This window comes from Xenopus laevis, chromosome 2L (assembly GCF_017654675.1).
Source record: "Xenopus laevis strain J_2021 chromosome 2L, Xenopus_laevis_v10.1, whole genome shotgun sequence".
In the NCBI taxonomy this organism is placed as follows: Eukaryota; Metazoa; Chordata; class Amphibia; order Anura; family Pipidae; genus Xenopus; species Xenopus laevis.
Genome location: NC_054373.1, coordinates 45,770,358 through 45,785,632, shown reverse-complemented (window position 1 = coordinate 45,785,632; position 15,275 = coordinate 45,770,358). Strand labels below are relative to the sequence as shown.

Here is a 15,275-nt window from a genome sequence, read left to right as displayed (position 1 = left end):
ACTATCTTATTTAGTAGGTGGGTGGCTAAAACTGTATGGAATGAGGCTGAGCAGAAGTCAATCTTTTGCAAAGGTTTGGCTGAGAATATTATAGATGAACTGGATGAGTGGATTCCACCTAAGAATTTTGATGATTTCATTAACTTTCTATTAAAATTAACTTTTATTAAAATTAACTTACATATTGTGGAAAGGTATTGGGGGAACGTGAAGTATCTTCCCTGGTTACTGCCACCTGGAGAGAGAATCCTCACTCTAGCCAACCAGTCTCACACAAGTAACCAATGCAATTTGGGTTCTTTTGGGGCCCCTATTTCTCTAGCTGAAAAACAATGGCGCAGACAGAACAATCTGTCCCTGTATTGTGGTGGACAGGGCCATTCAGCAGCTTCCTGTTTGAAAAGCATCACGTTTTCAAAAATAAATCATCCTCTTCCTCATTAGGTCAGGCGCTGAAATTGTGAACTATAATTCTTCTCCCTCCCTTTTGCTTAATAAATATTTAACAGTGGTTGTTTGCTTGCAGCTGGGAAGTCACAAGATTGAGAGAAATGCATTGATTGATTCAGGCACAGAGGGAAATGTTCTTTCTTTTGAATAAATCCAGTGAGCAAAACTCTTTTCAAGCCCCAAGTTGTGTCCTTTGTCAGTACAAGTAGCTGATAGCTCCCCTCCCAAGTCTGGTCCTGTGTGCTCCAAAGTCAGAGATGTCTTGCTTTCTTTTGTTCAAAATAAACAACATTGTAAAATAATATGTTTTCACATCCTTCCTTCTTTGAGATTTAATATAATTTTTGGATTTCTTTGGAATAATCCCATTAACGACTGGGTTAAGGGAATGTTATTATTTGCAAAAACTAAAAAAAAGGGGAACCAACACAACCAACCTCCCTTCTTTCAATTTAACCTCTATTCTCACAATTCCCCCTCTGCCCATCTTGAATTTTCAGATGTCTTCAATTAAAAAGAAGCGATAAGCTATCCCCACACCGTCCCTATTTTTGTCCTATTAATCATCTACCTGGCGTTAAAGTTCCTGATGGCAGGGTATTTAATTTATCCGAGCCCAAAATTTTTTGTGACAAATCTTCATGGAAAACCTAACTCCATTACCTCTGACAGAGACACTTGGTTTACTGCCAAGTTCTGGAAAGAATTCTGTAAATCTCTGAAAATTCAAGTTTTTCTTTCTTCAGCTTTCTGTAAACCAACAGGCAAACTGAGTGCCTCAATCAAACTCTAGAACAATACTTGTGTTGCTTTGTAACTTTCCTACAGGATCATTGGTTGGAGTTCTTGCTCCTTGCTCCTATAATAATTGCAATCATTCTTTGATCCAACAGACACCTTTTTTTTCTAATAGTGGATTCCATCCTTCCTTGTTACCATCACATCCTCTGTGCTCTTCCTTACCATCCATTTAGGAACATTTAACAAAACTCAATGTAGTGCAGGGGGACCGTTCTGTCATCCTTAAAGGATACGCATTTAGTTACAAGCAAAAAAATACTTTGATCTTAAAAGATCTCAAGTTCCATTCTTTGCACTAGGAGAACAGGTTTGAATATCAATGAAAAACATTAAATTAGTAGTTCCTTCAGCTAAGTTAAGTCCAAAGTTTATTGAGCCTTTTCTTTTTTCTACAAAGATCAAAGTCACTTCCAGTTGCCTTCTATATTTATCCTGTCTTTCATGTCTCTTTACTCAAGCCATCTACTTAAAGTAAATTCCATGCCCAGGACTTAGTTGCGTCTACTCCTATTCAGGCTGATGGTGAAGATGAATTTGTTGTTAAAGGAGAAGGAAAGTCGTCTTGCACTTGGGGGTGCCAAATGTTAGGCACCCCCAAGTGATTGTATTTACTTACCTGAACCCCGGGCCGGTGCTCCTATCAGCAGAAAACTGCAGCGGACCGGGGTTATACCAGTGAGCACCATGGAGTGATCCTCTTCTGGCTTCTTCTTTCTTCAAATTTCTTGGGGCAGACGCATGTGCAGTTGAATGAAATAGCCAACTTTTTAGTTAAAGTTCGGCTTTTTGTTCTACTGCTCATGCAAAGCCGCGTGAAGAAAGAGGAAAACGGAAGACAATGGCTCCCTGGTGCTCACTAGTATAACCCTGGGCCTCTGCAGTTTTCTGCTGATAGGAACACTGGCCCGGGGTTTCAGGTAAGTCAATACAATCACTTGGGGGTGCTTAACTTTAGGCACATCCAAGCCTTTCCTTCCCTTATACATCCCATCAGACTTTCTTCTGGAACCCCTTAGCTTGATGTCCTGGTGGATGTTACCAACAGGGCTGGATTTACATAGCGGGAGCCCCTAGGCCCACTGCCGTTCATCACCCGTGCCCCCCCTTTATTCATGCAAATTTTCATAATCGGGACCTGAGCAATGTGGATTGGGCACAGGAAATTTACAAAATTATTGTATCTTCTGTGCATCCCCAGTGTTTTTGAACCAATGTGGGTGTGGTTGGGCAACATGTCGCCCCCCTAAAATCCTGCCGCCCTAGGCCCGGGCCTAGGTGGCCTTTCCACAAATCCAGGCCTGGTTACCAACCAAAGTCATACTAATGGAATTGGATGTCTTCAGCAATAAAATATGAGCCCAACATTAGGGGGTTATTTATAAAAATCTGAAAATATCTCAGTTTCTTAAATCACTTGGAGGTGCCTAACATTTGGCACCCCCAAGTGCACACAACCTTTCCTTCTCCTTTAAAGTCATTCTAGATGTTAGATGTCATAGAGGCCTACTGCATTATTTAATCTCTTGGAAGGGTTTCAGACCTGAGGAAAGATCTTGGGAACCTGCAGATAATGTAATGACTTGTTTCTTGACCATCCGCTTAGTTTCATCCAGATCGACGCTGCGTGTTTCTCATTCCTGTTTATGACCCGGCTAGACCTCCTGAACTGCTCTGTTGTGTGTCCTGATTGACTCTTCTCCCCACCAACTGCCCTAACATTACTGCTCATATCTGTGTTTTCAACACTCTGTAGCCTGCAGCAGTCCTGTAGTACTTCTTACAGGGGGATGAGTGTATTCAATGTTGGTGTGACTCTGGTTTCTATTACACACTTCATCAGATTCCCTAGCAGGCTTGGACATCTTATGAAAATGCATTAAGGAACTCCAGTTGGTGTTAAATGTGTTGGAGTTATTACTAAACCCTTTAGCAAATAAAAAGCTGTCTGCATGCATTCATTGATAATATAAAAAGATTTACTATTAGTGAAGGATGGCTTGCACTACACATATTTCTCAATGTAATACTGGGCTGTGTGCAGGTACAGTAGAGTGAAATTGGAATTTAGATTGGAATAGACTATATTTTCTTTACTAAATATGTGCAGAGGTCAGAGCCACAGCAAATATCCCAGACACATGAAGAAGATGATGGTGTGGCATTTGCTAAAATTTTAAACCAATCCAAATTTCAAACCCATGAAAAACAAATTAAAATACTGCATACAAATACTTCTTGGAAAAAGTTATTTAGTTCCAATATTATTATTTACTGACCTACACAGACTGGGGCAGGCTTTCTCCAGTGACCTCTGACACAGGAGCTGCTAGTGGATCCCAAAAGTCTGTATCCAGAATTGCAGGCATATGTTGCATAAATCCCACCATAGCGGAAAAAGGTTCTCCCATTCTGTAACTGTCTCAGGCCTGCACATGCAGCTGTTGAGATACCTGAAATAAAATGTTTAAGAAAAATAACCCAAGCTGCACAGGGCTCAGTTTACTACACTTTGCATAAATGTAGTAATTTAATTTTAAGAAACAGACATGCAAAACAATGTTGACAGGCCAACTTGCTGTGTAGACTAGAGTTGTTGTGTAGATGAGTGGGGAAAGGCTTGTTGTAGAAACAGACATTATTTTGGCCAAAATGTAATTTTAAGGGGTTCATCTTCTAACACTTTTCTCAGTTTTAATTATTTTCTATTTTCTATGACTGTTTTTCTAATATTGAAGTGTAAGTTTTCATTTTTCACCTTCTAAAGCTGCTCTGGGAAGGTAGGGTCACCGACCCTGTAAACTGTGCTAAATTGATACATTTAGTTGATGCATTCATGAGTTTCCTTACAGGCAGCTGATAGAATTGATACAATAGTTACTAATATTCCAGAGATGCTGCTGAGAAATGTATCAACTAAATGTTGCAAAATTGTAACAGTTCAGAGTCTGAATTACTGAGCTGCCAGACTCCAACACCAGAGACAAGAACATTCAACTTTAAACTTAGATTTTGGAAAAAACTGTAAAAAATAAAAAATGGAAAGTAATTGAAAAAAGTCTTTATTTCTGGGCAACAATCTGAAACAACTGAACTGAAAAAATTGTTTGGAAGGTGAACAACCAATATATCCAGTGTATACGCGGTGTATAAAACCATTAGACCTGATGGTGTTCACTGTCAATAGAATGTACACAAAGGATGTTAAGTATCTACGGGAACTTTGGGATAAATCCAGTGCGCAGAAAATGTACGCAGAAAAAGAAAGCAACATCTGTCATTAGATTTTATCAAGTTGATTCTTTAAGTGTGATCTGCCACTGTGGGATGGTATACGACTGAAGACCTATGAAATCCTTAATGGAAGGACTATATGGTAGTTATGTCTGGGTCAACAAAAAATAAGGCCTGCTCCCGAACCTAACCCTATCCCTCCCAACCTGAACCTGACCTGGCACGGCAACTCTATTTGTAGACTGACATCACAAAAGGCAGTGGCCTCATAGCCGCCTAGAAAAACGCTTCCAGAGGGGATGGGACGCCCGACTGCATGGCCTGCACCTAGTTATGTTACTGACAAAAGGGGGCAGGTGGAGCCAGGCCCGGATTTGTGGCGAGCCCACAAAGGCCCGAGCCTAGGGTTGCAGAAAAATAGGGGCAGCATGCCGCCCAGCCACTTACCAGGGAGCACTGCTCCTTAGCGCTCCGGTGCAGGTGCGCATGCATGCTCACACCAGAGGGGGGTATGCGGGCGGGTGCTAGGGACGCATGGGCTCGGGACACCCACCCACTAAATCCGGTGTTGGGCGGAGCAGGGGGCACCAATAAATAAAGGCTGCCACCATAAGAAGCTGGCAATGTAAGGTCATGGTTGGGAAAGTGGAAGGAAGAGCTCAACCCAAGAAGGTTAGCTAGCACAGCATAAGTATGTAGGGGGCTATTTACTCGAATTTATCTCATATTTTTATTAAACCAAGCTTGAGCAAACTCCCATCCATGATTTTAGCTTATCAATAAAATAACACAAATGGGCCGGGAAAAATTAGAGAGAAAATCCGAATCATATGAATTTTTCAGCTTTCACTTCCGAATCGCTCAATTGTTTCAGTTATCACATCAAAACCATGAATTTCCTGGATCCCAGGCCGGAACTAGGGGTAGGCAGAGTAGGCACGTGCCTAGGGCGCAAAGCTTAGAGAGCGCCAGGCATGTACTTTTGTTTGCTGCCTACTCCAGTCCGGTCTGCAGAGTCTGGTCGTCTCGCTAGATTGCGCGTATGTGCGCGCAGGCACGCGATGGGGAGTGTGGTATTCATACTTGCTCCTCATACATTGCCCCATCCGCGCGGCAGATGGGTCAGTGCAGCCAGTTGGGTTCACTGGGGCGCTCAGGCAAGCCAGCCCTGCCTGGATTATTGGGCTAAACCCATCTTCAAATTGGGATAGGGACATCTGCCACTGACTTATACATGACCTTGCCGGGTTTTCGGATTCAGGCTTTTTGCAGCATTGGCGTATAATAAATCTAAAAAAAATCAAGGTTTTTTCCCAACCAAAAATTCAAATCCCCCCCCCCTAAAAGCCCAACCAGCAAAAAAAAATCAAGGTTTAATGAATGAATGTAACTTAGGCACTAGCAATAATACATTTAACATTTTTCAATAGGGGGATGCCTACGTGTCTCATCCCACCTGTCCCTCATGAATACATCACTGTTGTGCTGTGCAGCTCCAAAACGCTATTTACTTTTATTTTCACCATTTTGTAACGTAGCAGGAGGAGTGAGAAGCTATAGTACATTCTTACTTACTAATTACACTTTAGTGTACAGTATTGTTTAGAGATGAATTTTTAAATGGTAGCAAATACAAGAGTGTTTTTTCACGTGAAAGTGAAATACATTTGGCATTGCACATGAATTTTAAACAAGTTGATAATCTTGAAAATACGGCCTTGGAAACCTAAGATAGTGGTAAATAGGGTCGGACTGGGCCGGCAGTACACCGGGAAAAAACTCGGTGGGCCCTGGCTCTTTTTGGCCCCCGAACTGATGTGCTCTTCTGACGTGCAGGAAACTACACTCACAAGTGTGCGGGGGGGGGGGGCTGAAAGGGTTCCCGGAGGGGGTTTGTGGCTGGGGGGCTGGGGATGTTATGGGGGCCCCTGAGGCTGCAGGCGCCCCAGTCCGGTACTGGTGGTAAAAACTCAGATTTGAATTTGTCCCTCTGTGTTCTGGAAGAAGACAATATACATATTCACTGTTTACGACATGATCTATGTACTGTTTAGTGCCATTTACTAGTCTATAGTCTATATAACACAAACAAACACCTTGTTCCAAATGTTCATACATGAGCCTAGAAACCAAGTACCTGCATGGGATAATTGCACAGATGCCCAGGCTTGATATAATTATTATAATACTTACTGAATTTGGAGAGGCACATGCCTACCATTAGAAAGAATTTGGATACCTCCATAGTGATACTAGTTGGTGTTTACATCAGGCTCGCTGTTTGTGGAGTTATGTCCAGTTCTGTTGCTCACAACTCATATGCTTCATATGTCCAGCTTCATTCCAATGGGTTACAAGAATGTACGGCAAATTTTAAAAAAATAAGTGTCCTGGTTTGTAGGTAAAGTTGTCCTTGCCTGGGATGAAGGTGCACTAATGGCTCCTGAAGCCTACCTGACTAAATGAGGTATGAGGTTGTCTATGTAAAGCTTTTTTACTGTGAAACCGAAGAACAAGCTATTACCTCCCCCACATCCCATTCCTGTGACAGCATGGTGATAAACTAAATGCCTGAGGGTATGCATTGATTTACAAATGGAAACACTTTAATTTTAAAGGGAGAATTGATGCCACTGAAATGGAAAAAGAAAACAGACTGATGCTACTGGACGCTGCTATTTATAACAAGCGTAATATACTTCTGAGAAGTCTAACTGTTCATCCCTGTCAGGTGGGGCTTATGTAGAGCTTGGAATCACCATCTTGTATAGTGTCATAGAAAGGTAAAAACTTTACACACAGGATGAAAGATAATATGCACCAAATATTTCCTTGTTACATTCAGTAAATACAGTTCAACAAGTGCCCCCTATATTAATTCACTGAGTAAATGTTAAGGAATGTCAAAGTGAAGTTGTTTGTCTTTAGAATAAATTAGTGATTAAAGAGGAAAATTCGGTTCAAGGAGAAGGAAAGGCTTGTTGCACTTGGGGGTGGCAAATGTTAGGCACCCCCAAGTGATTGTATTGACTTACCTGAAACCCCAGGTCGGTGCTCCTATCAGCAGAAAACTGCACCGGCCCGGGGTTATACCAGTGAGCACCATGGAGTGATCCACTTCCTTCTTCTTCTGTCTTCTAATTTCCTGGGGCAGACGCATGCGCAGTTGAACGAAATAGCCGACTTTTTAGTTAAAGTTCAGCTTTTCGTTCTACTGCGCATGCACAGCCACGTGAAGAAAGAGGAAGACAGAAGAGGATCGCTCCGTGGTGCTCACTGGTATAACCCCAGGCCGGTGCAGTTTTCTGCTGATAGGAGCCCTGGCTCAGGGTTTCAGGTCCCGGAAGTTGATCGGGACGGAAGCGTAGATCAGTAGCTCCGTCCCCGTGCTTAAAAAATCCTGCCGTGACCCTAAAAGAACCGCTGGGTAAAGAGCGGAGAAGCGGCGCAATTGTACTTGGTTTCAGCCAAAAAACTTTTTTACTATAAAATCTGAATTTTTAGTACAAAAAAACCCTACTTTTTTTTATGAAAAAAACCCTCAAATTCTTCATGATTTATTATACCTCAAATAAGAAAATACCCCATCTCCAAGCTGTCGGGGTCCTGTAGAAATCAATGGCAAAGGTCCCATTTTTAAATTTGAAGATATCGTGATCAGTGCTGAGTTTTGGGCAAAAATCAAAAAAAATTGGGGGTTTTGAGGGATTTCACAAAAAATGTGAGCTTTTCATGCATAAAATCTGAAAAATTTGTTTTTTTTTATTTTGCAAAAACCCACATTTTTCGAGTTTTATTCTGAACCGATTTTATGAAGTTTTTTTAATAATAAATCAGGTCGAATCATGGATTCTAGTTTGGTCTGACTTTTTTTTACTTAAAAAATCAGAACTCTAATGTTGCCAAGTCACTTGTGGCTTGCATTGGTCCGTTCTGTCATCAGTAATTTGATTTATTTTACCTGCAAGGTGTTTTGAACAAGGAAATGAGCTGCCATCAGATTTATTAAGAACTGGCAGCTTGTAGCGCAGGAGAAGTGCAAATTTAGAGGGGAGATATGATGCCCAGATGGTGCCTTGCACATATGTGGAGTCTAACAGAGTCACTGCAGAGCAACCAAGGCTCTACTTTACTACATTTCTTGTCCTAAATACAGTGACAATACTAAAAAAGACTTGTCACATGAATTTCTTCAAAAAATGTAACAATATTTTTCTAGAATACATTTAAATGTGTTTATAACAGATAAAGACGGTGGAGGTGACCGTCCGATTGAAACAACTGCGTGCAAAGAAAAACTTCTTCCATAAGAGCTATGTTCCAATATCTGCTGCTTGTTGCAATGAAGTTTATTTTTCGAAGAATATATATCGTTAAAAAATATATTTGTTTTGTTTTTTTATTTAGCTTTTTGCAATAAGTTAGTAAAAAGTAAATAGTAACAATTGCTGAAAGAGCAATATAACCTACACATTAATATTAAATAAATAAATAAAAAATAGACAGAAATAGTCAAATTATTCTTTCCTGGGAATTAAAATAAGCGATTCTGTCAATGTGATAGCACCAGATAGCAGTGATGGACGAATCTGTCCTGAAAAATTTGTGAAACGCATTAAAGTCAATGGGCGTCAAAATTATTTTGCCGTGCAGCAATTTTTATGCGCACAACAATTTTTATGCATACAACGCTTTTATCCAACTGCATTAAAGTCAATGGGTGCAACAATTTTTATGTGTGTGACAATTTTTACATGCGCAACTTTTTTTTATGAAAGTGAGTTTGTTTCCCCACAAATCCACGCATGCTCAATAAATTCACCCCTCACTTCCAGATAGTCCTTATCTCCACAACAAGGGCATCCTCCATATAAGCTATCACGGACTGTACAAAATATAACATACATTTATCACATTATATAGCCTGTTTGGTGTCATGCATATTTTTCCATGACGGTGTTTGCTATTATGCCAAAATCACTCAAGCAATAAGTAAACACTTTATTTTCACTAATGAGTATCCAAGCAGCTTAAACCCACATCAGGTTCTAACACAAAGGGATGTTCTGGAACAAAATATAAAGCATATCAAATGCATAAGTTACAAGAAGGGGCAAAACTTTTTCCACTAGAATTTTTAAAACATTGTAATCAGCTTGGAAGCCAACCAACACATGTCCTTATCACTCTCCCCCTATACTTACCAACTCAGTGCCTATCAAACTTCTACTGTTCCTAATACCATCCCCCAACTACTTATCATCCCTATCATCCCTATCATCCCTATCCCCCATCACTACCTCATCCCTCTTCCCATTCCCCCAGTCCATACCCCCTTTCCCCTCAATCCTCTTTCTATCCATCAAAATATCTGATATTAATAGGGGACACTGAATATTTGGTGGATAGAAGAGTAAACATTTTTGGTGAAACTTTATTTTATGTACTATACATGAAACATCCCTTATACAAATATAGCAATCACATGTTGGTACAGCATAGACAAAAACAATTATAAACAAGATTTAAAGTGCAGAAAGCAGATGATAAAATGTGGGAATGTCATCGATAAAACCTGTAGAAGTCAGCACGTGGCAAATAAAACTGACCTGCGTAAGTCTTTTCTCCTGATAAAATGGAAACTGCACCCAGATTTAACACAGAATCAGTCATAGCAACAAGTTCAGATGCTGTCTCTTACCAACATTCTATCCCACAAAACTCAATGTTTAGGCAAGGTTGGTTCATTTGCATATATGATATCAAAGTCTAGTGAAAAGTGCATAAAGTATCTTTGCATATCAAACACATGTCACATCTAGGTATGCACCGAATCCAGGATTTGGTTTGGAAATGGGCCAGGATGAGGTCTTTTTCATTAGGATTCAGATTCGGCCAAATCCTCATGCCTGGTCGAACTAAATCTGAATCCTAATTTGAATATGGCAATTAGGGGCGGGAAGGAAAATCATGTAACTTTTTGTCACAAAACAAGGAAGTAAAATGTTTTTTCAACTTTTGTGCATATGCAAATTAGGATTTGGATCGGTATTCAGTCAAATCTTTCGTGAAGGATTTGGGGATTCAGCTGAATCCTAAATAGACGCACCCCTAGTCACATCACATGCATACATCATATTTTCATATGAAAATTAGGATTCGTATCTGGTTCAGTATTTGGTCAAATCATTCATGAAGGATTCTGGGATTCAACCAAATCCCAAATAGGTGCATCCCTAGTCGCATCACAATACAAGATATTATTGGAGTGTGGCCAGAACTGCACAGTATGAAATGAATCTGCACATTCAGCTATACATGAGACCTTAAAGCCAGGAATAGTTTCTGAAATGTCTCATTGCCATGATTACTTGCATGTACTGTATTAAGTTTCACTGGTTTTTCACAAAACCTTACTTTCCCCGATCAACAGCAGAGCTGGGGAGAAATAAATTACTGGGATGCTCGTGCAAATCAACTTGCTCAGCAAAGTACCGACATCAGTGGTGGCCATTTTGACCTAATAGTTCTACCATAAGTACTGTTCAGGATTACAGGCTCATCACACTGCTCTGTCATGCATTAAAGGGAATCTAAGTATCATTGCTCAACAACACTATACTTTGGACTACCAATTTCAGTATACTTTGTGATATTATGAAGAGTAAGAGCACCATGCACGCTGAGGAGCTTGTAGTTGTAACTACTTGTACTCTTAAAGCAATATTGCTAGATATAAATATTCTCACATATCTCCAGGCTGAGCGACACCAATAAAATGCCAAAGACTTCTCCGATGAGAATCTCACCTGATCACTGTAAATCTGACTCCATGTTTTTTTCTAAGTTTTAAATACAGTCAAGCTATTAATACGCCCCTGCACTTAAGTTGCATATTTAGTGTATATTTGGAGCAGTTTATGTAGTTTCATAAATGTGGAATAAAGCAGAATAAGTATACCAAGAAGCTTTCAAATATACCAGCACCTTCTGATCTGGAATCCATTTTTCTCACAGTCAAACATTCTTAATGTGCTCTGATTAGGTGCTTAAAGTTTATTTAGCATAATTTGTGCATATTAAAAGCAATGAAGATAAATTGTCCATAATGGCACAAACATTAAGTTCCATTTCAGGCCAATGCACATTAAGCCACTAATGTTGTAACCCAAACTGAAAAGCAACTGAGGCTTTATATACATACACATTCCAAACATTTGCTGCCGAATTGCAGGCAATTGGCCTTCTGTTTCTCTCTGAACCAAATGACCCATTAAATAAGATGGCAGCTATGGTCAGACCACTTGCCTTTGCAAGAATCAACATGAATGCATAGTTTTCATCATACACCCAAATGTTTCAGATTAAGCCTTCTGTTTTCCTTTGTTAGCTTTGCGATCAAACTTCTGAACAACACGAAAGGCTTCTAGAAACTCATTAAAGTCAATGCTGCCATCTTTGTTGGAATCAATGCTGTGGGCCAGGTCATCAATAGCTGAATCGTCTATGTTAATGTGCAAGTGAGAGCTGAAAAGCTTCCATGTCTGACGGAACTCCTCGATTGATATAAGACCTGAAGAAAAGAGATGGTATCAGAACACATTTCTACATGGCTGGATGCTAGGAAAACTGTAACTGACTTCTATACAATAAGGAATGAGGTACCCATGTAGAAATATAGTGATTTTACATCACTGTTCCTGAACTAGAACTCAAGGTATTCTCTATTGCCCACACTCCTAACAAACAAAATAAAAATATATATAATCATGCTTTTGAAGTACAGTGCCATTTCACAGCCAAAGATGCAGGGACTTACTAATATATTACATGGAACATTAAAATGTACTATACTGTATGAAAAGAATGAGCACAATGTAGTCCTCCATTGACTGCTGAATCACAACTCAAAGGATTCACTGCTTTCTGGAGGCTGAAGGTTTGCAAACCGACATGAACTAGAACTCAAAATATTCTCTCTATTTAGGTGGAAAAGACTCCAAAAAAAATGAGTTTAGGGGATGGATTATGGGAATTCTTTCCCGAAACGCATAAGGCAATGTGCATCCATCTACTGTTGGAATAAATACTCTTTATTCATTTTATCTGAAGTGCCGCCTATCTGTCCTTATATTGTAAAGGCACAGCTGGGCACTGGTGGCTGAGCACGTGGTACTGGAGTGGAACCGAGTGGAGGAAGAAAACCCGCGAGGGGTGAGTCTGGAGCTGCTATTATTCCTGATTGGATTAGGGTGTGGCTTCATGTAACTAAGCACATCAAGTTCACGGTTTAGGCCTATAACGATCAGAGTTTTCATTTAGGATAAGTATCAGTTAGAGACGGTGCTGGAATTAATCCTTTATGCATCTACAGGGAAGGAATTCACTAATTCTGGTAGAATTCTGGTAGCCAGTAGGATTCCAAAGTGTAAACAAGCTCACTTTACTAATAAAAAGCCTCTCTAATGTATTATATGTGCTCTTACACACGGGACACTTTAACGCCTAGTGGGAAATCTTTCAGAAGTGACAAAACGCCCAGAAATACCTGCTCCTTCTCAGTTGTTGGAATCGCCGCAAGTAAAACTCATTACATACAGCGATCTCAAATAATTGCCCGAAAATGCGTAAGGAGCTGTTTTTGAGCGATTACCTAGGATCATCACGTGTAATGTGTTTTACATGCAGTGCTTCCAAAAACTGAGAAGGGATGATAAGGCTGATGGATGTCAGGGGAATATAATAAAAGTCGGTAACGGAAATACTATTCGCAATGCGGAAAGTTATGGATTTGCGTGAACACATTTTGCTTTGCACGAATTTAATATAGCTTTTGTGAACCAGGAAACTGTTTAGTGACCACTTCCGACAGTGGAAGACCATTTGCGAATTTTATGATTTGCGCCAATGGGCAGTAAATGTAATAAAACTTCTTACTGAAAAAGTCGTTATGTTTGCTCCAAAAGATTACCAAACCTTCAAGTACTTCTTACAATTCGCAATGCAATAACAGTTTAAGGAACATTATTATATAGCGAGATGTGAATTTTTATTCTTATTGGTGCAAATTGTTTTTCTCTTTGCAACTTTAATTACATTCCCCCCCCCACGGAGTTTTAATATACTGTATCAACAAAGCATCAGTAAGAAATCAGGTTACCTGAATGATCCCTGTCAATAATATTAAAAATGATCTCCAGGTCTGCTCTGTATCTGTATACGGTTTCAATCAAGTTTGGCTGCACCTAATTTTAAAAGAAAACAACAAGCCATATATTATCCAAAAAAATGCAAAACAAGACCATTACTATCTATCTATTGAGTACTGAACTACAGGATATTATGGAGAATACTTTAAACTAATAATAGGGCTGCACACCTTCCACACTCTCATGCAGTAACTACCTAGTATAGTGCCAGTAAATACCAGTAGTATCTCAGACACCTATCACACAATGTAAGTAATTTGTTTTATATCACACTAGATTATTAAAATCTGCAGGTAATACCCATTCACTTTATGTTGTCAAGCTACACAAAGGGGGTTATTTACTAAGCTCCGAATGCAAAAATCACGAAAAATTCATGTTTTTTTTTTTAAATAAAATCTGACTTTTAAAAAAATCACGAATTTTTCGGAATTTATTAAACCCTGAGGATGGAAAAGTCTGAATCCGAAAATCCGGCATCTCAGACCTGTCGAGGTCATATAAGTCAATGGGAGAAGTCCCAATGATTTTTTGATGTGCGCTGGGTTTTTGGCAATACCCCAAAGTTTTCAGAGTTTTCGGGCAAAATTCTGATTTTTTTTTAGCCATGTTACAGCCACCAATTTATATAAAAGTGAATTTAGGGCATGATCAATAAGGCTTTTAGCTGGGTGTCCATTTGGTAGGACTGTATAAAAGTGCATCATTATGAGACATTCCAAACTCCACTGTATATTTTGCATAGTGCATCTCAAATCATTATACCAGTATGAAAATCTGTTATACGGAAACTCGTTATCCAGAAAGCCTTGAATTATGGGGAAGCGCATCTCCTATAGACTCCATTTTATTCAAATAATTCAACATTTTAAAATATATTTCATTTGTAATTAAAAAACAAAACTTTATACTTGTTCCCAATTAAAATATAATTAATAATTACTTGAGGGAAAACAATCCTATCAGGTTCATTTCATGATTTAATCATTCTTTAGTAGACAAAGTATAGAGATCCAAATTGTGGAAATATCCCTTATCCAGAAAAGCCCAGGTCCCAAGCATTCTGGATAACAGGTCCCGTACCTGTACTATATTCATTATAAACTATTCCAGTCTATGGATATTTCTGTTTAAGAGTCTGCAAAGGCATTATTATTATTTGTTTTTTCCACTATAAGGCCTCAGGAGGCATCATAAATAAAGCTTTATAGTATTCTTATACATGTATTATAGTAATAAACATACTCTTTAAATAGAGTAAACAAGGAGATTTACAGTATACATACCTTTTTTATAGGCTGCTCAATCTGAAGATCCTCAAAAAAAGAAAGGTAATCTACACTTCCATCAGAAGTAAGCTTTACAAGTCGAGGACGCAGAGTCCTCCAAGGAAGATCGAGATGCAGAACAGCTTCAACTGCGGCTGCCCACTCACCGATGGACATTTTTCCTTGTAAATATAAATGACCATTTAATGATTTTATTCGCTAAGACCCACTTAAAACATTTGCCTTGAAGAGCAGTTTGACATTTCTGTCATATTATTCAAGCAAGCTATTTCAAATTCCTGCATTTCTGACATTC

The 15,275-nt window shown here is 39.3% G+C and overlaps 1 protein-coding gene across 3 annotated transcripts in view; it reads right to left on the bottom strand.

Annotated features, from left to right (window-relative positions):
- Nucleotides 1–11,523: 11,523 nt before the first annotated feature.
- ppef1.L (protein phosphatase, EF-hand calcium binding domain 1 L homeolog) overlaps nt 11,524–15,275 on the bottom strand; it is a 30,614-nt gene continuing 26,862 nt past the window's right edge. For all 3 annotated transcript variants that reach the window (XM_041581814.1, XM_018246267.2, XM_041581815.1), the window contains 3 exons: nt 14,978–15,141; nt 13,643–13,727; nt 11,524–12,055 (listed from right to left, as the gene is read on the bottom strand). In XM_041581814.1, the coding sequence (XP_041437748.1) occupies nt 11,847–12,055; nt 13,643–13,727; nt 14,978–15,141 (458 nt within the window). In that variant the 3' untranslated portion in view covers nt 11,524–11,846. The remainder of the gene's footprint in view (nt 12,056–13,642; nt 13,728–14,977; nt 15,142–15,275) is intronic.